Source organism: Stegodyphus dumicola, chromosome 10 (genome assembly GCF_044657685.1).
Source record: "Stegodyphus dumicola isolate Sdum_Otavi_A_Nest chromosome 10, ASM4465768v1".
Lineage (NCBI taxonomy): Eukaryota > Metazoa > Arthropoda > Arachnida > Araneae > Eresidae > Stegodyphus > Stegodyphus dumicola.
In genome coordinates, this window is record NC_140777.1 from 119,199,746 (window position 1) to 119,223,358 (window position 23,613).

At 32.5% G+C, this 23,613-nt stretch overlaps 1 protein-coding gene across 1 annotated transcript in view; it reads left to right on the forward strand.

Annotated features, from left to right (window-relative positions):
- Positions 1-23,613, forward strand: part of LOC118197570 (uncharacterized) — an 87,180-nt gene that overhangs the window by 13,013 nt on the left and 50,554 nt on the right. The window contains exon 2 of the mRNA XM_085825449.1: positions 6,600-6,758. Within this exon, the coding sequence (XP_085681575.1) occupies positions 6,662-6,758 (97 nt within the window). The 5' untranslated portion in view covers positions 6,600-6,661. The remainder of the gene's footprint in view (positions 1-6,599; positions 6,759-23,613) is intronic.

Genomic DNA, 23,613 nt, shown 5'->3' on the forward strand with positions numbered 1-23,613 from the left:
ACGATGAAGACAGCTTCATGGCAAACCACTGAAGTACAGTTCCCGACTCGGACAATCGTTCTCAAGCTAATCTCTGAACTCAAGACACTACTACTCTCACAGGACAGTTAGGGTGTATATAACTTTAACCTATCTTCGAGAATATCCTCGAGAAAAACTGCTAAAAATATATTCTAGAATCTTCTCGCTCCGTCTATGACATATTGCCAACTTTATCGCCAACTGGACGTTTTCGCGCCAAATCTGGCAACCCTAAACTGCTTTGCGGGAAAGCTATCTTACCGCAGCTGGGCATTTCGCAACACTGCCCCCTTCTAAGGACTGCACGTCCCTGCACTTATGATTTCTTAAATTTTTTAGCATTATAATTTAAAATTAGGTTAAAGTTGAATCAGCCTCTTATTTTTCGCTTTTAAGGAGTAGAATCCTTAAAATTTTTAATCATGATCGTTCATTAAAAATCAATGTGATCATATTTCATAAATAAATCCGTTAATTAGTTTTCAGCGAATAAGCACGAATAGATATCCTCCACAACACGTTTTCACTATTTTTACAATGATGTCTGTCTGCCTGAGCCTATGTATGTGACGATTTTTTCTTCCATGATATCTTTTATATAAAATTTCTGAATATTTCTGTTTTCCATATTTAAGCTTTCTGATCGGACTACTGGAAGCTGTACTTGAAGCCCATAAGAGCTTTTAATGGATCCACGAAAGTGGTACTTCACTTGAAACCTACAATAGTTTTTCAGCAATTTCAAATGTATTATAAACACTTCACCTCCTTTCATTAAAAACCGACCGGAAGTGATACTTTACTTAAAGCTCGTTGCTATTTAAAACACGATATTGGCGGAAGGTCATGTGCTGGCTACAACAGATTTTTTATTGTATGCTAGGTTTTTCGAAATGCTGTAAATCTCTAGAACATTTTCCAATAGATTAACTTCAAAAAAATTGAAGTAAATGACGCATTTTGAACCTCAATATCGTAACAATGAGTTTGTTTTATATTTTAATAAATTGAGCTTGTTTTTATATAGTAATATATTTTTTCAGGAATATATTAACAGATTCAGACTTTAATTTTCCTTGAAGAAAAAAAATCTTTAGCTGTCATCTCATGTGCCAACTGATTTTGAACTTTAAGTAAAGCAGTAAGAAATAAAAGGTTAGTTAATATTCCAGATAAAATATGTACTTTTCGTTGTCTATTCCAATCGTCTAAAAACGAACCGTCTTCCATCCACCAGCTGGAGTTGAGGACCTGTTCAGTCTGATATATTTCGAAGCTTTCTTTTCTCCCTCCCCACCCCCATTTTGTTTTCATTATGAAGCTTCCAGATGTTACCGAAAAAACAAAATTAACTTTCCGAGAAATTATTTGAGTTGCAAAAAGTAAAATATCGATGAATAAATTAGATCGATGTTTGTTCCGAGGATGTATAACCGAAATTATGCATCGTGTAAATGTAATGCTTTGTGCTAATTAACATGAAAAAATGAATGGAGACAGAGATAGAAAAACGTATGGGTGTAGAAGACGTACAAATAAGAAACGCATAAACAATAAGAAACAAATAAGAAACGCATTTTACGAAACTGATATTCGGGAACAATTGTACTATTAGTGCCATTAGTAAACAATTTTTTATCATTGTATATTAAGTATTCAGTTGCAGAAAAATTGTAAATTAATTTAGCATTTAAGATTGGCAACACCTTGTTATTTACTTCTTTTTTCGATTGCTCTGCTTTTACTATAGCATATTAATTGCGTTCTAAGAAAGACAAATGTTTTGTTATGTTTAATAAGCGTTCTTATTCATCATATAGAACACAGACAGATTTAAACCTTCTGTTATAATAATAATCGTTTACCAACCACCCAGCATCGAACTTAATAAACCACAGTTTCTATTTACCCAGTGAACTTTAAATTCACTAACTAATTGAAATTTGTGGGACTAAAATAAATATGTGGTATCGATATTATATAACTATGTTTGATTGCATATATTGTATGTCACTAATATTAACGTATGTAAATATATAATGGATATTGTATGTTTTTTCCACTAACCTTAACTTTTTACAGCGTAATTCTCTTAATAATGCCTACTGTGATTTTTTCGTTTTATCAATATTTTTCTTTATTCCAGTGTTTTGCAGCAACTCAAAAATGTGCATGCCTTTACATTCGTTTCACACAGCGTGTTTGCTCAAGTGATTGCACGCACTGTGTTTCTGGTGTTTTTGCACCTTCACGAACTGCTTTTTTAATATTGTGTAGCATGAATGCACTATATTTATTCATTTTATGTGTATCTTTATCTTTCACATGTGCAAGTGTTAAAATAATTTTGATTTTGTATTTGTGAATTGCTTGTCAGTGAATGGTATAACAGTGTTCCTCAGGTTGCACTAGAAGACGAGTTTAAAGTATGTAGTACCTGCTGAGTAAGCCAGACATCACACTGTATCTTGCACATCAAAGGTAATGCCACTTTTATACTTCCAGCATGACACGTAACTGCTTTGCATTATTCCCCATTACATCGAGTAGCCGATGTTGAATACAATTCTTCGCAGAAGCAGCGACGAATTAAAAAAAATCAAGAAGTAAGAATACATTTGAAATAAGATTATCTTGAAAAACTACAAAAGTTATTTAATATAAAGTGCAATCAATTTACTTTCAGAACGAGATAATTTCATTGCGTAGTTACAGGAAAAAAAAAGTCTTCTACTTTCAAGTCCTTCTTTTTTAAATTAGGCATAGGTTTTGAAATTTAGCTGGAAAAAAACTGAAGATAGATCATGCGATATCTTCAACAAAAACATTCCTTTACGATATTTATTTAACTGTAATCTACAAACAAAAACACTTTAATAGCTTAAAGAATATGATTTACCGGGTACGGAATAAATATTTGGTATTTTTTAGTTGAGGACCTGATTACAGATATTAGAATAAATTGTTAATTACTCGTATTTATACTAGAAAATAGTAGCTTTGGTAAAAAATTTTCGTAGACATAGTCTCAAAAGACTTGTTAAGTTTGATTCTAAAAAGTAAAAATGTATAAATTAACTCGTAAAAATAAAAGAAGTTTATTGTTAGAATGTTTTTTACTTTTTTTCTAAATTTATGCTCTTTCGTTATGTTTATCATGTTATTCAATAATAAATTTTTTGGAATTAATTATTTGGAATCGTTTGGAATTAATTAGGAAAATTAATCGCGTAAGTCTATATTCTATTTGGCAACAATAATGTACGTATTTCATTATCTGAGTATGTATTAATATATGTGCTAGTGACTCCTTATAAAGTTAACTTATCGTGTTTAACAATATGTATAGACGTCTGTAGGGGGAGTTAATCATTATTTCACCTGATAACGACAACAGCAAGTACCTTCAACTAAAAACTAACTTTCTTGTTAACCCATTATCGTGTATCTAAAAGGCGTATAAAAAGACATAGAAGCAAAAGTTTTAAATATAGAAATTTCTTGACATTTTCATGATGCAAGTACTTTTATATGCATAAGATGAGTATGTTTCTTAATATTGCTACTTCTAAAGTAACTTCTAAAATTAAAGTTTAAATTAAATCAGTCCTTTCTACTTAGCCTACTCTGTTTAAGAAATATGTGTCGAATAGACTCAATTCAGGTAAAGAATTGTACTTTTCTCATTTCTCTTGAATTGAAATTAAAGCTTAAATTGGGGGAGGAGAACTTAAACCAAATATTTAAAAAAATCAAATAGTTGCTAATATAGTATAGTGCTCTGCCAATGATAACCTGATACCTTCTCTCTAATAAATATAGTTGCTCGCAATTAAGCCTCTGACTATTGATGGTGCTCGTAAAGGCGTGTTCCCCAAATGTCTGAAATGTTAGATGTAATATTCCTTCGATGTTCCTCTAGCCACCAATTCATCTTTGTTTCTTGAATTGTCTTGACAGAACTGAGGATTCATGCAGAGATAAGATTTTAGAATCATCAACAGATTTCGAACTAGGCTTCTGGAACATTTAATGCAAATTTTTCATACTCATGTCCTTAAATTACGCTTGTATTACCTAAAGACATTTTTGATCAAATCAGAGGGATTTCGCAGATGTATATTTAGTGTTTAAGATATGTTATTTAAGATGATATTGTGCCGCATTCATAGTTTCATCGATAAAAAGGAGTGGATTCAATCCCGATTATGTAAAGTTGCTGTTCCATGCCGCGCATGTTACTGTTCATGAAACTCCACTGCAGAAATGGTACAGCTTGGAAATTATTCTGATATTTGTTTGAGTCAAGTATCTCTGCATAGAGAGGCTCTTCGCACATTTTACAGATGATTTTGTTGTGCTGTAAAAAAAAAAAAATCTGCTTGGATTTTTTTTGACTGCAACTATATTTTTGAAAGTATAAATTATCGTCTGCTACTCGACTGTTTTGTTTCCATGCAAAATGTCGCTTTTAAAGCAGTGGAGGGAAGGTTACGCTTGTGTTCTTTCCGAAGAAAATTGTTCGTGTCTAGTTATTAAAAAACGTTGTAAAAACTATGGTTTTTCGATATCTAAACCTAGGATAAATGATGCTGTCAACAACAAAGGAAAAGTAAGTCAAAATTTAGCTTCAAGTGGAAAAATACGTAGTTCCATATGCTCATCCAAGTCAAAAACGGAAATGTTTCCGAATGTTGCAAAAGTAAGATATTTAATGTTAAAATAAACTCCGCCACATCATAGGACAGTTGCAAAATAATTAAAATGTTTACAGATAAACAAAGTGATTAATGCTGATCTGAATCTTAACAAGGTGAAAAAATAATGTGTATAGTCTTTCTTCACGACATATTGCCGAACGCAAAACGCGCTGCAAAATTCTTTATGAGAAACATTTGTCCGGACAAAAATGGAAAAATATTGTCGGAATAGACAAATCTTGGGTATACGTAAGTAAAAAGAGATCCATTTATTATCACCAAAGAGAAGGAAATAAATCTTAAACATGGTTCAAGGAATCTAAAGAAAGTTTTTCTAAGGGATTTATGATTGTTGCTGGTTTTTCATGTAACGGCAAATTAAAAATAAAGAAAGTGGAGAAAAGTGTTAAGATCAACTCCACATATTATCAAAAACATATTTTATGCTCAATTTTCTAATGTGAAATACCTCCTCTTTATACACAGAGTGACTAATCAGTAGAACTGCATAAAGACAAAGCATCAATGTATTTTAAAAAGCGGGTTGTCCGAACGTCGTCCTACAACCTTCTTAGACTTTGGAAAGTTGCTCGAAAGCAGCGGGATAAAATATCTCTTCCCATACTACCGAAACGCTTTATGAAATTAAAGTGTATAAAGATAGTGAAGAATAAGGGTTATCAATTGAACATTTAAAACTTAAAAATTTTTGGTAAAATATTTCTGTAATTACAATGAAAATCATCTAAAAAAATGTACGAACAGTTTCTGTAGTTACCACAGTGTTAAGCGAAAGGCATTTGCCCATAGTTCAATTTGCACTGTGATCTGAAGATCAAGGTATATCATAGGTTTTATACATACAATCATATCACCGCATTATATTTTGCATGCACTCTTATCAATCGGAATCGAACCTTCGGTTCGGCAACCGGTGGCCTGTGAACGGCTATATGACTACTATAAATTGGAGCATGGAGATGCTTTGAACTTTATTTGTGTTGATAGTATTTCCAAGATCCTTATACATATTTTATGTGACAGTAGGCATCAATAAATTACGCTTTGCCTTTGTTATCTGCTTAAAGCTCCATTTTTTATTTCCGTTAGTTTATGAGCTTTCCCTTACAAATCCTTAGCCCAGGTCCTTTCGCCCACCATTTGCATGTGGCTTCAACAGCTATCATCATTCCAAAAATTCCGAGATGTTTTATAATGAATAGCAGCTAATGTTATAAATTAATTGTCATTCCAAATATAAAGGCTGTTAAATCGACTATAGTCTCCTGCATGCTCGTTTTGAAAAATTGTTTTCCAAAGCCCCTCTTGTGCGTTTATAGCTCGTACAGTGGCGTGCTGCTTATATAAATCCTGCTATGCATATGATTGAACAGTGTTCGGGTATTAATGGTTGAGCATTGTACAATATGCAACGAAACTCTAAAAGAATGAAAGTTTATTTGTCTTTTATATACTGCTGAAAATTTTATTGCTTCTGATATTCAGTTGAAGGTAATGAAATCTTACCGATTTCAGCTGTAATAGAAGAATGTATGAACATCATTTTCTATTTGAGTCTATAATATATTCTATAAGTCTATTTGAAAAAAAAAAGTAATGACTACAAATCTATTTATTATATAGAGCATGGTTAGAAGCAAATTTATTTGGAATACAAAAGACGGAATGATCTGCTTTGAAAACTGTATCAGATCCTTAACTATTTGAGTTACTATTTGAGTAAGTAAGCCAGCTTTACATTGCAACAGAGATTATAGAAGTTATTTATTCGTAACTTGGGGATCACTGCTACGCTTTTCGCTGACTTTTTAATCTGTGATGTGATTAATAATTAATTTGTATTGTATATTATCGTAGACACCCGTGAACTGATTGATCACCTGCACAATTTTCTCCGTGGCCTGCAAAACCGCAATCAGATGATCCGACCCTCCTCCACGTCTGCCTTTACACCCGTTTCGTCCTCATCCAATTCGGGCTTCCACCAGACGATGAACTCACGTGACGACGTAGAGGGTTTGTTGATATTCGCTTAAAACACCTATCAAAAACAAATCTATTAACATAATTAATCAGCATTATTTATGTTACTGCATAGGCAAATTAGCTTAAATGCTTCGGTATCATTTCATCACCTTCCTATGATTTCGAACATCTGTTCATGTTGCGATAGGCCCGAATTATGGCAATAATTTTATCCGTTATTTCCCACTTCGGACTTTCCCAACTTTTTTTTTAAACTGTCCCATTTCAGCCTGTCTCGATAGGATGGGTCAAGAGCGTTTCTGTGTCAGCCTTTCAAGGATTACGTTAAAGTAAAATAATAGATTGGAACGTGAGCGTGAAGTGATCTCATTACGTACGAAGCGATGCCACAGTGACTCTCCATCCCATAAACTTCGTATGCAGACGCTGTTCAGATGCAATATAAATGTCACTGGAGTTGATATCTAATAGAATGAACAAGAAACATTTTTCATGAAGTAATAATACTTAGAAAAGCGCGCGTTATCTCTTTATCCAGCCATTTTTTAGGAAAGGAATGGGACATCTACTCTGCCATACACCATAAAATATTCCTTCAACAACTATAATAAAGGAGAACATAGAAAGAAATACTTAAATGCACGATTTTTTAAATTTCTAAAGAAGAGGGGAAAATCCTGCAGTGACATGACTTTTGTTACCAGCTTCTGAAAACCGGAAGTGAGAAAGGCTGAAATGGGACATCACGAATTTTGTTGCGGGAGAAAAACTGCAAAATTCGCGGAGTAGATAGGCGTAAAAGTGATCAGTATGAAAGTGATATCAATATGAAAAATATCACTGTATTTGGTTACAGTGTTAAGACAAAAACATTATAAAGTTACATATTCTCAAAAACTGGTACAGTCGCACTTCCGTTAACGAATTTAGAAACAGATCTTTATCCACAGTCATCTCCGTATAACTTTTGTTAGGGGACAGATGAACACTACGTTTAGCGAATCTGAAGCTTAAAGTTTTCGAACCTTTATTAACGGAAAATATAAATAAAAACGCTTAATTAATATCAAAATTTTATATTAAAGCAAAATTTAAGATCACCATTTCACTACAGGCAGATCTGAAATTTTGCTTTCTAATTCTCTCTGGTATTTAAAAACGTACCTTTTAAAAATACACTTGTAATTATTAAATTCATTAATGAATCACAAAGTTAAACTTTTTAAGCTTGAGGTTCCGTTGTTCAATATAATTTTAAAATAACATTTATAAACTGAATGTACTTTAAACTAATATTTGAATAATATTTTACCCTGCTCTCTTCATATAGTCCTTCGTTTTATCATGTTCGTTATTATCATTGCTTTCATTGTCCACTAGTAATATACTCGTAATATTATCTACTACTTCATTTATCATTTCTCGATTAATTCCCTGCTTTCTCCTTCTACCATACCTAAAAATTCTTCGTTACCAATTGCTTTTACAAGTTACGATTTCTCTGATTTCATTTTCAATCGCTACAGGTTCGTTAAATTTGTTGATAACTTCTGGCCAGAGCTGTTGGCTAACAAGGATTCAGTGTTAATGAATGAAAGCTAAACAACATATAGATGAAATTCTAGCCCTGGATAAATTCAACGCAAAAAATTAAGGTAATGCGTATATGCAAAATAATCCTCCGCAAACCCGAGTTCAGTGACAGTTTACTTATAAACATAAGCAAACGCTTCATATAAAATTCTAAATTTTCTCCAGAAAATTTAAAAACTTCTTTCTCTTAAAAATTCGTAAAACTACAGCGTGACATTCGAGACTGAAATTGTGCTCTCTCTCTTTCTCCCCCCCCCCGTCTTAAACATTTTTTTAATTCGACGGAAAAAAAAAAAAAAAAAAAAAAGAAGAAGAAGAAAAGAAAGTTTCTACGGTTCCTTGAGCTAAATGTTTAACGTTTTCGAGGTAAGGATCCGAATAGAGAAAAAGGCGTGAAAATTCAAAAGGCTCGAGGATTCGAATATTTCATCGTTAGCTCTATTAGCCATTTCTTCTTCAAAAATAACTGGAAATCGTTATAATTCGTGATCAGCTTTTAAAACTTTTACATTTTCTGCGCTGAATGCTATCCTCCAAGGCTGTGGAATCAAGCTCCGCTACTTGAAGGTAAGGCTAGCAAATTTCCAAACTTAGAGGAACCATAGGCGGGGTTTTTGACTGGAAAAAAGAAATGACCCTTTCTAAGATGTTCAGATCTCACTCGAAAGAATCAATCATGTACGGAAGAAAAGAAAGCGTAAAAGTGAATAAGTGTATCTTTAGCCTTAATTATCACTAAAAGATAAGACAGGTTATTTTTTAATAAACTATTTCCCGTTAGTTTATTTAATCCATTATTAAATATTGTGCTATAAATCGTTTAGTATAAAATGGTAGATAACGTCATTTATTTTAGACCCGAGAAGGTACTTGTATTTCATGTTATTTTCTGCGACAGCTTAGATACCTTCTACTTAAATTAAAAATTCGGTTGTCCTAGTAGCATGATATCGCTTATCAAATTTCTTAGATAAAAGAAGGATCTTGAAATCTTTTCAACAAGTCTGAAGGGTGAATAAATACGTTCGATGAAGCAAGCGTTCACTTAAAAAAAGTGATAATAAAGTTTTCATTACTTAGTGCTTCATGTTATCAAAAAAAGCAACTATCTTTGATATCCTGTTGCGCCTTTTTCTCAAATCTGCCACATATTTCTAAAACGATCCTAGCAAAAAAACGCCTTGTCAAGTGAAGGATAAAATTTGAAAATCCATCAAACATCCGAAATGAATTCTTCGGCAGTCCCTCCCCCCCCCACACTTGTTTGTAATCAAGAAAAGCTCTTTAAAAACCTGAAACCCCAGTGATACTTAGAAAAGAATTAACATGTTTATAATAAAATATGAATTAACATGAAATACAATGTTATAAGTATAGTTTTCATTTGCAACTATGGTTTATAGCATTTTAATTATCATCAAATTTAATAGATTTTTAAAAAGACAGTGGGAAGCCTTTTTTATATTAGTAGAAAACGTATTTAACCAAGATGCTATTAAGTCACAGATTAAATAACGCTAAATTAGCACATTAAATAGTACATATGTATTTACTAGTATATATAAAATATACTGAGACTGGTTTAGGAAGCTGAAACATTTGCATCTAAAATGTAACGCTTTATGTCCTATGTGATGGTTTGTATGTCCAACGTTCTGGAACAGATTAATGACGTGTACCGAGGTACCACTGATATTGAAAGCCGATAGTAAAGTTACTTATAAAGCATATTAAAAAGCAGTTAATGAACATGATCTGTGTTGTAGGTATTTAATATCAGTACTGTTCCCCAGCGTTATCAATTTCAAGTTTTATTTCCAGCTCAAAGCTTTTCTAGAAAATTCTGTTACATTTATTTTAAAAATAACAACTCAGGATTTATATATACCTTTCAACTTTGTGAATAATAAAGAATAATGCTTTCTTGCTCTATTCAAAATTTTATGGGAAGTAGAATTTCCTGAGGCGAATCTTTGGCCCGTTTTTGGCTGTTACATTTTAGAGATCATTATTTTAATTCGAAAAATATTCTGGGGCAAAATTCAAAATATACGTACGTAATTCTTTGATCAAATGAAAGTAATTATTTATGATTTATCGATGTAATCAAAGTAAGTTTCTGATCTCAGAACATTTATACGACCCGTTCGTTAGTACATTTCAAGTTCTAAGTTCGTAGAAAATTTAAAAAAAAAAAAAAAAAAACATTCAATCATGCCATGCAGTTATTTATTCATAAAAATTCCTATTTTCTGCATTTATTACTAAGAATAATCTTGTAAAAATATAATTTAATACTTTCCATTTCTTGCAAGTTTTCCTCATATTAATGTAGAATTGTGTACAGAGATAGATATAATACTTTATGTCGATTCAATTTAACTGTTTCCGAAAGCAATTCACCAGTAAGGAAACTACATGCAATTCTTGAATGCAGCTGAAATTAGAAAAGAAATCGAAAGATAAGAAAATCCGCTTAACTTTTTTTAACTAAAGTTTTGTAAGTTTAAATTTAGCAATCGTTAAAAAAAAGTTAAGAGACTGCGAAACATAGCGCTGACATTCCCAATCTAATATACCTTATATTATAACTTTCTTGATTTCCCGCTTTTTTATTACATTATCCAGCAGTTCTAAACTTCAATTATAGCATATAACCCTCCATTAAATATACATAAGTATGGTGCTGCCATCTATTGATTTTCTATAAAATGTGCTTAGTTATTAATATTTCAGTTGAAAGTGCTGCAAAAGAAGTGAAAAAAGTACGCGCCTCACATTTTTTATATCTTTTGTGCATGATTCGGTTGTGAGCATGCTGTTGTTCTTGAAGCCTATATTTTATTATAAAAATATAATTTATAACGTAATATTTTTGTTTGTTATTACTATATTATTATTTTTAATATCTTAAAGCAATATTGTTTTATTCAGTCGTGTGTTCGGTGTTAAATGTTATATTTGTACGAAATGCATTTGTGACACTTTTCTTTCTTGCACGCATTTTGTGCTCAAGCATGTGTATTTTTATTCTGTCTGTATAAACCAATTCTTTTATTTTGTGAAATATTATTCATGAATAATTAATCAATAATTCCAAAAAATAATCTTCGAAGTTATATATAATTTATTCATTGCTAAGGAAAACGTTCGTATTTACTTTGGAGGAAGTAAGAATCAGAAAGCTAGAATGAATTGTAAAATAAAATGGGGCAATAAATTGTTTAACTGCAAGAAATTTTGGTATAATTTTTATCTCAAATTTGAAATATTATGCATCAATATTAAGCAGTCAACTAAAAATATTTTGACAGCTACAATAGAAAGAGGAAAAAAAAGGATTGTAATACAGTTTAAATGTTCTGCTAGAACATTTTGATTAGATGCTTTATCAAACCGAATAATAGTTTCCTTCAACTCCCTGTACACACAATTTTTCGAGGAATATTTATTTGCTTCCAGGAGCTTGCTTCGTATTTTCTTCTGACTGGATTAGAATATCATGTACAAAAGTGAGCATTTAAAAGCACCGAAGGAAGCGTTTTTTTTATTTTTTATTTATTTATTTATTTTATTTTTTATTAATTAACTTACTGAAAAAATGTTGTGATTTCTTCCCATTATTAAACTAGAATAAATTAGTACAATATTAAGACACGATAACACGCCGAACAAATACTAATTCAGAAGTCAAACAACAAAAATCAGCGTTATATTTTCACATTTGCGCTTTTGCAGCTGAGGATAGTGGTTGGATAAAACCATCAAAACTAGTCCTGTGAAAATTTTAAAATATAACGCTGATTTTTGTTGTTTGACTTCTGAATTAGTACAATATTATTAGATTGTGTACAATTAAATATTAAATTGCGTACTGTTGTGGATAAAAATAATTCCTAGGTACTATAATTTCATCCTGCTGCCCAAAAATTTTATTTATTCTTTTTTGTATTTCCCATAGAAATTTTGCTTTATTCTAATAGTTTGCTATTTTAATTTTTCCACCGTTCGTCAAAAAACAAACATTACTTTTTTACTTCCTTGTACAAAGTAAAGTATTGTAATCGCGAAAAATTTCGGGTATCATATTTCATCGGAAATTTCCATTTTGACCGTTCCCGAATACATTTGGACGACTTTTTTGCGTGACGTCTTTAAGTATGAACAGAATAAAGGAATCTTTTTTCGAAAACAGATTACAAAATGGATTTAAAATAGATTCAAAAGGGATTTTTTCAGGGCGTCTGTACGTACATATGCATGTATCCCGCATAACTCAAAAACAATCATCCGTAGAACGTTGAAATTTTGTATAGGGTACTGCTATAACGTCTAGTTGCTCCCTTTCCTTTTTTATTGCAATCGGCAGTACCAAAAGTGTACTCTTACCCGGCTTAACAGTCATTACCTGGCCTTTATTTTCTCAATCCTTGGTTGTAGTCATATACTTCTAGTTACAGAAGTGATTTAAATGACTAACATATTCATATTTTGATAATTTCAAATTTAAAAAAATCAATAATAGTTTTGGACAGATGAACGAAATCTAACTTTTAATGCGGTCTCTCGGTTCCTATTGTCATATTTGGGAATGTTTTATACTCGTAATGAAAAAAAAACTGTAAGAAGTTTGACTCCCATACGAACAAAAATTGGCCGCGATGTTTAATTTCAAAATTTGAAGTTTTTGGTGTCTTTTCCAACTTCCTTTGATGAATCGGTTAATTAAGTTAGAATAATTCGAGGAAATAAGTTTAAATGAAGTGCAGCAAACAATGTGTATAATTTAATAGGCCATATAAGGAAGTCATGTGGTGTCCATATCAGTTAAGGCCCGGTTAGTCCGCCCCCTGGTTAATCGGGAGCTGATTGTACGCACACACTCGCATACATGCTCATTTATATATATATATTGGGTCAGTCCATAAATTCATGCCCACTTTTTTGGTAAATTTTTAAATAATATAAAAAACATAATTTAACATTTTAATCAAATATATATTTTCCTCCATTATCTACAATGTCTCGCCATCTTACAGGCAGCTTTTTTATGCCATTGCTGTAGAAAGACTCTGATTTTGATGCAAAAAAACTCGAAAGCTCATTGTGTACATACTGTTTAGAATTAAATTTTTTTCCCAATAAAAGATTTTGTAAGGCACGAAATAAGTGAAAATCACTTGAGGCAATATCCGGGAAGTAAGCAGGATGTGGCAAAAGCTCCCAATTAAATTCACTCATTTTTTGCAACGTTGTTCGAGCCGTATGCGGTCTAGCGTTATCGCGATGAAACAACACTTTCTTGATATTCACCAATCGTGCGCCTTTTTTGATCATTTCTGAGTTTAGAGGGCAAAGATGTTCACTATAAACTTCTGAATTAATCGTTTGATTTGGTTCTAACAGTTCAAAACGTCCTGAACGTGGTACATCATCAATACTGCTTTTCCGACTTTAAATTTTTTAAACCATTTCTAGGCAGTCCTTACGCTAATAGTGTGTTTACCATGTACACTATTAATTTTTATCGCTGCAAACCTGGCAGATTCACCACACGAAAATAAAAAAATGCAGCACAGTACATTTGTACTGATTATCTATATTCATCTTTTGTGGGTACTAAAATGCGTTCGATATTTACGAAAGTTGGTGATGAACTGGATAATATGTTAATTAAACGATGACAAGTTTCAACAGGTTCAGAATTGTATTGTTTTAGTAAATGCGTCCTAGTGAATTCCACGAATACTCTTAACGCGCACGAACTTATGGACTGACCCGATATGTGATGATTTGCGAAATGTCGCACCCGAGATATTGAAGCATGAAGCAAAATTGCAAACGTAATATAACAAGAAGCAATCATAACAGATTTAAATAATATTTAATTTAGTTAAAGATTTCACGAACACGAACTAACTTTCACACTAATCCTACCTATTCCAGAATGCTTCATTTACATTTTTAATACCTTTGCGGTAGAACAGCGGAGCAGCAGTCTAGCGTGGGCCTAGGAGCAGAAGTAAAGAGCGATGTGTTGAAGAAATCTGTATTCAGAGTGAGTTAGTTTCGGTTTTAATATCATTTGATTGGATAGTTGATAAAGCTCTAAAATTATGATTGGGTGAAGGATTATGCAATTTTTTGGGTCAGAAAGCTATGTAAAAGTCATATGATATGGATTAATCTTGAAATAGCGTAGTGCAGAGAAAGTTATTATAAGAAGTTATCATTTTTAAAATTAAAATAAAGAATTAAGAAGATATTTCTAATTTAAGTTATAATTTTGATTTACATATTTTTTACCTTTATTTTCTCCCTCCTTTCGGCATGCCTTCGTGGTGTAACGTTTAGCACACTCGACGCATATTCGAGAGATGCAGGTTCCAGTCCCGGCGAGGGCATTGCTCCTTTTTCACGTCCCCTTCAAAATATTTTAATGCCTTTACAATATGCAATTTTGCATTATATATTTACGCATGAATATAATATATAATATAATATAGATATATGAATTTTTGTGCGAATAGTTTTAAAAATTTATTATGGTATCAGTCGCGTTAGCGATTAAAAAATTCGTTTAACATTCTCTATCACTAAAAAGTTCAAAAGCATCGTCTAATGAGGATTTTATGCATTTGACGTAGCATTTCAAACATTTTTTTTATTTATTTATTTAAATAGAAGTTAGAAAGGAAAGAAAGAACAAACGCCGCACATCATTTAGTTGTAAATAAAATGGAAACTTAGCACGGAAGTTCGATAGTTCACTCTTTTTATTACTTTCGCTCAGCAAGGATAGGTTAAAAAAAACTCGGAAGTCTAAATGAATTCATAATTCAAAATAAATATTTAAAAAAAAGTTCTGGAAAAGGGCCAACAAGGGCACATAAAAACACCGCAACCGCCGTTCATAAAAACTAGAAAACAGCTCATGAAGAACATCAAGTAGGCCGATCTGCTGCCATATTTGGTCTTGTAATGAAAGCATCCTGTGTTTAGCAGCTGAATAATATCCCCATTTTACCTTTTAAGAATATAGTTGAATAGTTTAACATCAGTATTTCAAAAAGTTTTATCTGCATGGCATTTTTGTATTAATGATAAGGAACTGTGCAGAGAATCCGCTAATCTGAATTGAACCGGCAAAGGCAGTTAGACCCTTCAATATTGACATTCCTCAGTGATAAACTGTTCTAATCTTGCATTTCAAAAGTGCTACTGGAAGATTCGAAGGTTAAGTTTTTAAAATTCTACTCTGTAGGTTCATATCGATTTGGTTTCAAGGTTTATGATATTATGAATCATTAATAGTCTTTTAAAATGTTAGGTTTCTTTAATAATTCTATTCCCTTTCCATTATAACTATTACTTCACGCTAATGTTAAAACTTTAATTTTAGAAATTTCAGACATTGCTGACACTTAGCCGTTGTATTTATGGATTTTGCAACAAAATGATATGATGCTTAAATGTTTAAAATAATTAGACTTCTATACAATTCCGTCCCAGTTTTGACCATGGCGCCACAAGTGTATGGAATGTGAGAGCTTCCTAATCTTCTCCTTTACCATTGTTTTTCGAGAATCTATTCGTCTTCCTTTACAATGAACTACTCGAGAAGACTTTCACATCGACAATTTTTCTGTACCCTCATCGTTGTCGCAGTGCCCGACACTTTTGAGAACACAACGGTGCTGCAGTCGCAAAGATACATAGCATACCTGGAAATCAAGGTCCAGTGGCCGTCTGCGCTAACTATCATACCGTCCAGCACAACTGTTTCGTTGAAACGGACATAATAATTTCATATTAACTATTCTATATAAATTTCGAAATGTATGAGAGAATAATCAGTGTTTAGCTTCCCCCCCCCAAGGACAAAAATTTCTGTGCTTAAACTCAAAGATGGTATTATTTCTGTGATTTTCTCCATCCGTCGGCTTTGTTTTTGATATTAGAAGATCACTATTTCTTGAAAAAGTGATACTTAAAAAAAAAAAAAAAAAAAAAAAAAAAAAAAAAATTCTGGTACTTTTCCTTTTTATGAACTTACAAATTAATTTCGCAAATTCATTCTCTCGTTGCTGAATAATTTCTAATTATAATATTTTTTATTTATTTTAAATGTACCTAAACTGTGAAACATCCAGTGCCAAAAAACAAGGCTTTTTCTAATCCATTTTTATTATAATAAAGTTTTATTACATAAAATCTTATATTTAAAATGTTCTCTTCAAAACAGTAAAGTTAACTGATAAAAATAAAATTGATACAATATTACTTCGTCGCAATGCAACGCCAAGATAAGACTAAACGTTAAGATTTAATCAATTTAGAACGTAACTGTGCTTTTATTTCAGTGGATCCCATCTAACAAGTATTATTTTTTTCAAGCGACAGTAGTTTCTGTTTTCCGAGGACTTTAAATGCATGACAAACATCCTGAACAAATTTCCTTGAAGGTACAGTAGAACTCCAATTATCCGAATCATTTGGGGACTGGACCCCATTTGGATAATCAAAAATTCGGATAATTGGATTTTTTCCGAAAAAAGGGTCTAACGTACACTTTAATTAATTACTGTATGTACTGTATAGTGAAAATGTGAGAAAAAACTATTTTTAAAGAAAAAAAGTTTTAATTAATTAAAATGGAAAAACAAACACCTTTTACGTACATGTTATATAGCGTACTGGTACAGTACAAGTGTTGGTCTGGTGTGGTAGAAATGTAATGGGACACCTAATGTTTACTATAAGAGTAATGTAGGTATAGTCCCATCACAATTCGATCTAGAGAAAGCCAAAAAGATCACAGGGCTCACCGAGCTGTCGTGACTCGAAACATTTGTTTCACCTTACACCGACAGTTCCGAGACCTCCTGTGAACCCCGGGTCTCACAACCAACTCTTAGCCAATTCTTCGTCTTCGCTTTCTAATAAAAATTTCCCTAAAAGTTACCTTCTGTAATGGAGTTCCATGGTTCCGATAACAGACTGATCCATTGGTTGCAACAAGCTTGTGACGTTTGGCGGTTACTTTTCCAATCAAAGCTTTTCCAAGAGATTTTTGGTGCTATTTCACTTCAAGGATGAAACTTTCATCATACCACTCAGTAAACAATGCTGCAATCATCCTAGCCTTGGTTGGTTTTTATAAAAAAAAGGGAAGCTTCTTCACATTTTTATATGCTGTTGGGTTTTCTGACTTACATATCAACAGAAGGGGCATTTTATGGCTTCCCGTAGAGTTCGCACTGGTAAGCACCGTAACACGGTCTTTACTAACTTCATGTCCTGGAGCACTACACTCCGTTTTAGACGCTAAGGCCAAGCTTTCCAAACAACACCAGTTTCATCGGAGTTGTACAAAAACTCAGGATCGTAGGAGTCTGCTACAATTTTAAATGTTTCAATAAAATCATCTACAACGTTTGAGTCCGCTGATAATTTCTCGCCACTTAAATCTAATTCACGGATACCGTGCATGCACTTAAAATTTCTTAGGCAGCCGTTACTTGCTTTAAAGGATGAACAACCAAGCTTCTGAGCTAAGATCTTAGCTTTTTCGCAAAGAATCGGACACCGAAATTTGGGTTTTCCATAGAACGTTGCTGCAAAAATCACTTGAACGCAACACCTTCTAAATTTTTGTTTGTTGCTGCCTTCACCGATTTTCTTAAAGAGCATCTTCGTTTCCAAGCAGTGACACGAAGTTTAAAAGGGCAGGTTTGCTCCTTTTAATGTCTGAAATCGGTGATTGTCCAACAGCGTACATCTCAGCCAACTGTTTACCCGTAATTCCTTTATCTGATTGTTCTATAATTTTTAGTTTATCCGCTAACGATAACGCAACACACTTTCTTTTAGAAGCCATGGTGAACGACGAAACACACAAACAAAATAATACACGGACGCGAAAGAGTACGGTCACAGTATTGTAGCAGGTCAACAACTGACAGGTGGGCCGGGCCTGGCGATGGACGACAGCACTGTAGCCAGTAACAAAACTACACTATGAGACGGTGATTCATCATCCCAATAATGTTCGCTCTGCGCCTACATCAGCTTCGCGGAGGGAAGGACAATAGCGCGCGTAGACAGAATCATTATTTTGCGAATGGCAGTACGTTTCTGTCTTAATTTTTTTCTTAAATTCTGAAAGCGATTCGGATAATCAGAGATTCGGATAGTCGGAGTTCGGATAATTGGAATTGTACTGTGTGTATCTCGCATAACTCAAAAGTGATTAGCCTTAGAACGTTGAAATGTTGTATACAGGACTCCTATATTATCTAGCTGTGCACCTCCCTTTTTTGTTGCAATCGGTTACACCAACCACCGTCTTTGGATCAGTGAACTCTGTTTTTATTCTTATATGTTTATAAATTGTGCATTTTTTGCTTTAAAAGTGATTGAATTATATTGTTCTCATGTTTCAATTAAGGTTTTTATGTCTTTAGTTAATCAGCATGCAAGAGTTGTAGAATTATCAACGGTTTAGAAGTGTAAATGGCGCTAGAACTAATGTGGCGGCTCTTTGTTTACATCTGAAATTCTTAGTAGTATAGCGAATTAAGTTAGATGGTGCACCAACTTCAGGTTCTTTTTGCTCAATTGAACCAAAAGTTAATTTTAAATACTTGCGCACCGAAAATTTATCTTTCTGCCATTTGATCGAATTGCTTGCTTTGACGTAGAAACTGTAATTGTAATTGCAAAAATTGTTTTTTAACTGTTTTTAACTGTGTTCGGTGTTTTCAGCTTTTGTTTTGTATTTTACAATTCTCAATTAAGGTGTTTTGAATTTTTATGTATTTTTCGCTTTGCCGCAGATTGAGAACTGAATTGATTGAATTTGAAATATATCTTTAATGAAATTCGAAGAAATAAGTTTAAATGCAGTGCAGCAAAATTGTTTATAAGTCGAACAAGGAAATCATGGGGTATCCACATCAGATTTTTTAATAAACAATCAATATTTGACCCGGTTTGCTTATGCGTTTCGTACAAATGGTTTTGTTGATTTTTAATGCTTTCTTACCCCCTCCTTTTTTAGCGGAAACTCTTATTAAATAAATCTCTATGAGCACAAACTTCCCGAGTGTAATTTTTCCAATCTATTACTTTTTGGAATCCATATTCAGCAGACCATATTGTGTCCATTAATACTTTGAAAATAATCCACTGTTTGCATTTCTGCAGAAGGCAGTTCCTATATTTTAATCTTTTTTTTTTTTTTTTTCCTCTCCCAAAATGCAAGAGAAAAATGCAGCAACAACAGTAAATTTATACCCTTCTAAAAACATAAAATCAAAACAGGGCTTTTCAAGAATCGATTGGAGTTACATCAAAAGAAAGCGCAGATGTTACGAGTGTTTTGTTACGTTATGCTTATTCCTAAGTGGCTCTAAATCACGCTGCTTGGCAACAGTTTCACGGTTGACGGTTAATACGTAAGTACTATTTCATCTATAGCACAAATACTGCTTTTTGTTAATTTAAAGAGTTTCATAAAAAGATTATTTTAAATTTCTTACTACTTTGTCATTGTTTCAGACTAAAGCGATAACCCGCTTTTCAATCTATTAAAATCTGAAGGACTTAGAAATAGCAGAATCCAACACATATTTTTATTTCATCGTATATACTATTTCGTCATTGACCATATTTTTGAACCTTCCGTAGAAATAAGTATTATGGTTTACGATAAAGCTTTTAAACTGCAGGATTTCTTTTGTTTACAGTATTATGAAAACAATCTGGTGTGGACACTACACGATTTCCTTCTACGCCTATCAGATTACGCCCTTTTTTGCTACACTTCATTTAAACTTATTTTCCTGAATTATTCTAACTTAATAAACCGATCTCTCAAGGAAAATTGAAAACGACACAAAAAATTTCAGATTTTGAAATTAAATAGCACAGTCAATTTTTATCATATGGGAGTCAAGGTTCTTCCACCTTTATTTTTTCAGGACTAGTATAAAACTTTCCGAAATGTAAGTATAGGAACCAGAAGGCTGCATTTAAAGTTAATCGAGTTAATTTAAAGTTATTGTAAGTTGAATTCCGTTATTTGTCCAAAATTAAATTGTTTTCGTTTTTTAAAACACTACAAGTATATGAGTACGGCTAGCGTTTGCAAAAATAAAAGCCTAATAAGGACTTTTAAGCTGAGTAAGGGGATATAGATGTACGTTTGGTACTGCCGATTGCAATAAAAAAAGGCCAGGTGCGCAACTAGATGTTAAAGCAGTCTCATATACAAAATTTTGACGTTCTACGGCTATTCACGTTTGAGCTATGCGAAATGCATACATACGTAAGGACGTCCCCCAAATACTCATTTTACAATCCATTTTGGGATAAAGAGTCCATTATTCTATCCGTATGTATAGACGTGACGCAAAAAAGTATTCAAAATGGATTCGTGAACGGACAAAATGAATATTTCCGTTGAAACCTGAAGCCCGGAATTTTTCGAGATTATAGTACTTCCTTTACTTCGTACAAGGAAGTAAAAAGTGCATAAGAAAAATATTTTGCATACATCTGAAAAATATTCATTAAAAGCGAAATTATTTCTCGGGAACATTTCAGAAAAGTCGGTTTTGCAGAGGCCATTAAATGTTGATTTCAGACGTAAGAAACGTAATATACTTAAGATTGCTTAAAATTATGTAACATTCAAACCATTCAAGAGACTGTTCAGACGGATTATCTAGCAATAATCGACGTGGATCCTAGATCAATTATAAAAATGTGAAATTATAAAAAAAGGGAAAGAAAGACAGATAGATAGATAGAAAGAAAAGAAAAGGGGGGAATACTCTGTATTTCATTCATTTTAAAAACTAATATTTATTTTTGGTGTTATCATCTGCACCTGCTTCTACTCGACTTTCTGAAGGGATTTTCTGTATTTTCCTAACCAGCTACAAATGTTTACTTTAGAACGGTTCTTGGGAACAAGAATGGCCCAGCAGCGACTGAAGGACAGATAACGGACGGTTTCTTCCGATTACGGGTTTTTGAAAATTGTTTGGTTGAATACATATTAAGCTTTACTTAGTAGTAAGATAAATATTAGGAAGTTAACCAAGAAAACATCCATATAAGCCTCTTTCTTTAGGCTGGCAGGCCTGTTGTTGCATGTTTTGTAAAACACGAGCTTGGCCATGTTGCACTCAAACAGAGTAAGTTATTTGAGTTTGTGGGTTTTTCTCATTAAACATAAAATCAGAAAAGGGTTTATTGCGTAATATGAAAAATCGACAAACGTTTTCGCCAGTTTCGGTCTGTTAAAATGAGACAGTTATACGCCTTTAATTATAAAAAAAAAAAAAAAAAAAAAAAAGAATACTGCCGTTTTTGAAGAAACAGAAAATAAATAAATGTTTAGAATAAAATAAAAATTTAATCAATGAATAAATATTAAAAGTAAAATAAAAAATAAGTAATAAACACATATTGATAAAGACGCGAATTACTTTTATCGTTTTTCTAAGACTATTTTTAAATTTTAAACTTTAATTGGTAGCTTTGACGGTTTGGAAATACTTAAAATAAAATGAAACATAAATTTAAAAAAAAAATCTGAAAGGTTTCAGATTTCAAATTACGTCCAAAGGGACTTTTTTTTAACGTTTTGTGTGTTACCTTTATTTATTAAATATCATGTTCTTCGCACTTAAAGTATAAATTTCAGTTCAATAGCAATGTCGCAAAATAATTTAAAAATGAGCCTATCTTTAGAATTTCCAATATAGAGTCTCACGCGGAGATAAAAATGTTTTTTTCTATACAACGTTGCCATTGCTCGCTATGAAATCCTTGAGTTTGTTAATCAAAATTCGTTTTAAAGTTTTACAAAATATAAAATCGATAATAAAATAACTTCCAAATTTCAAGTTTGGGCTTCCACATGCCCATATTCGCAGTAGAATTACGTCATTCAAAATTCGATGGCTCTATGTACCGTTGTTTTATCACAATGCGAGAAATATACATACATTTATGCAGATTTTTCATTATTTAATTTCTTCAAATATAATGCAGGACTCTAACATTTGGTGGCAACAGTTTGAAAAGTGAAACGGACATTTATAGTGATTCATTGCAAAATCGCAAAATGAAAACAATAGTCCTTCAGGGACAAAGCCCCTCTGGACTAATAGTTAATAAAATAAAAATATAATAAATTAAAAAAATCTAAAGGCTTTTAGATTTTATGTTACTTCCCGTTTTGTGGGTTACCTTTATTTATTAAATATCATGTTCTTCACACTTAAACTATAAAATTCAATTCAACAGTAATATCGCAAAATAATTTTAAAATGAGCATATCTTTACAATTTCTGATAAACGGTCTCTCGAAAAATGTTTTTTTCTTACAGTGTTGCCATTCCTCGCTTTGAAATCCTTTAGTTTTTTTAATCAAAAATTCTTTAACGTCTGACAAAATATGAAATATATAATAAAACTAATTCCATATTTAAAATTAGGGCTTCCAGATGCCCATATTCGGTGGAGAATTACGCTATTCAAAACTGGATGGCTCTAGGTACCGTTGTTTTATCACAATGCGAGAAACGTACATACATTTATGCAGATTCTTCATTATTTAATTTCTTTAATAAAGGGCGATAATATTTGGTGGTGTGACGTCGTGGATGCTTCAGTGGGAACGGAATCAACACTGGTAGTGGTGATGCATCACTTTTTAATCACACAACATATAACAGATACAACATTAATACATTTAGAAAACTTTAGTAGATATCCGAGCTGGTGACACGATCAGAGACGTTAACGAAGATGGTACTCGTCATCACTCGACGAACAAAGTCTCCACACCTCAGCTCGCTGGCGGAGCTTCCCAAACTCTCTCTGACAGGCGTCCTACAGAAATCTCATCTCTTTACGTATTACTCAGTTCCCCTCAACACTTATTACTCAGTTCGGTCGTTGCCATTCACAGTTCTTTAAAATAAGTATTAAAAATTAATTATAGTCCTCGTAGTGTGAGGAGTTTGCTAACGTTCTCTCTAGTCGAGAGCATCATGTCTTTCTAGTAGAGAGTTCAGGAGCGTTCTTTACAGTGGCAACAATTTTAAAAGTGAACAGACATTTAAAGTTTTTAACGCAAAATGCCAAAACGAAATTAATAGCCATTCTGGGCTAGCGTCCTTTGGGCTAATAAATAAATAATTAAGTTTTCAATCCCTCGTATTATGTTGATAAAGCAATTCCCCAATTTTGGAAACAGCAGCGTAATGCATCA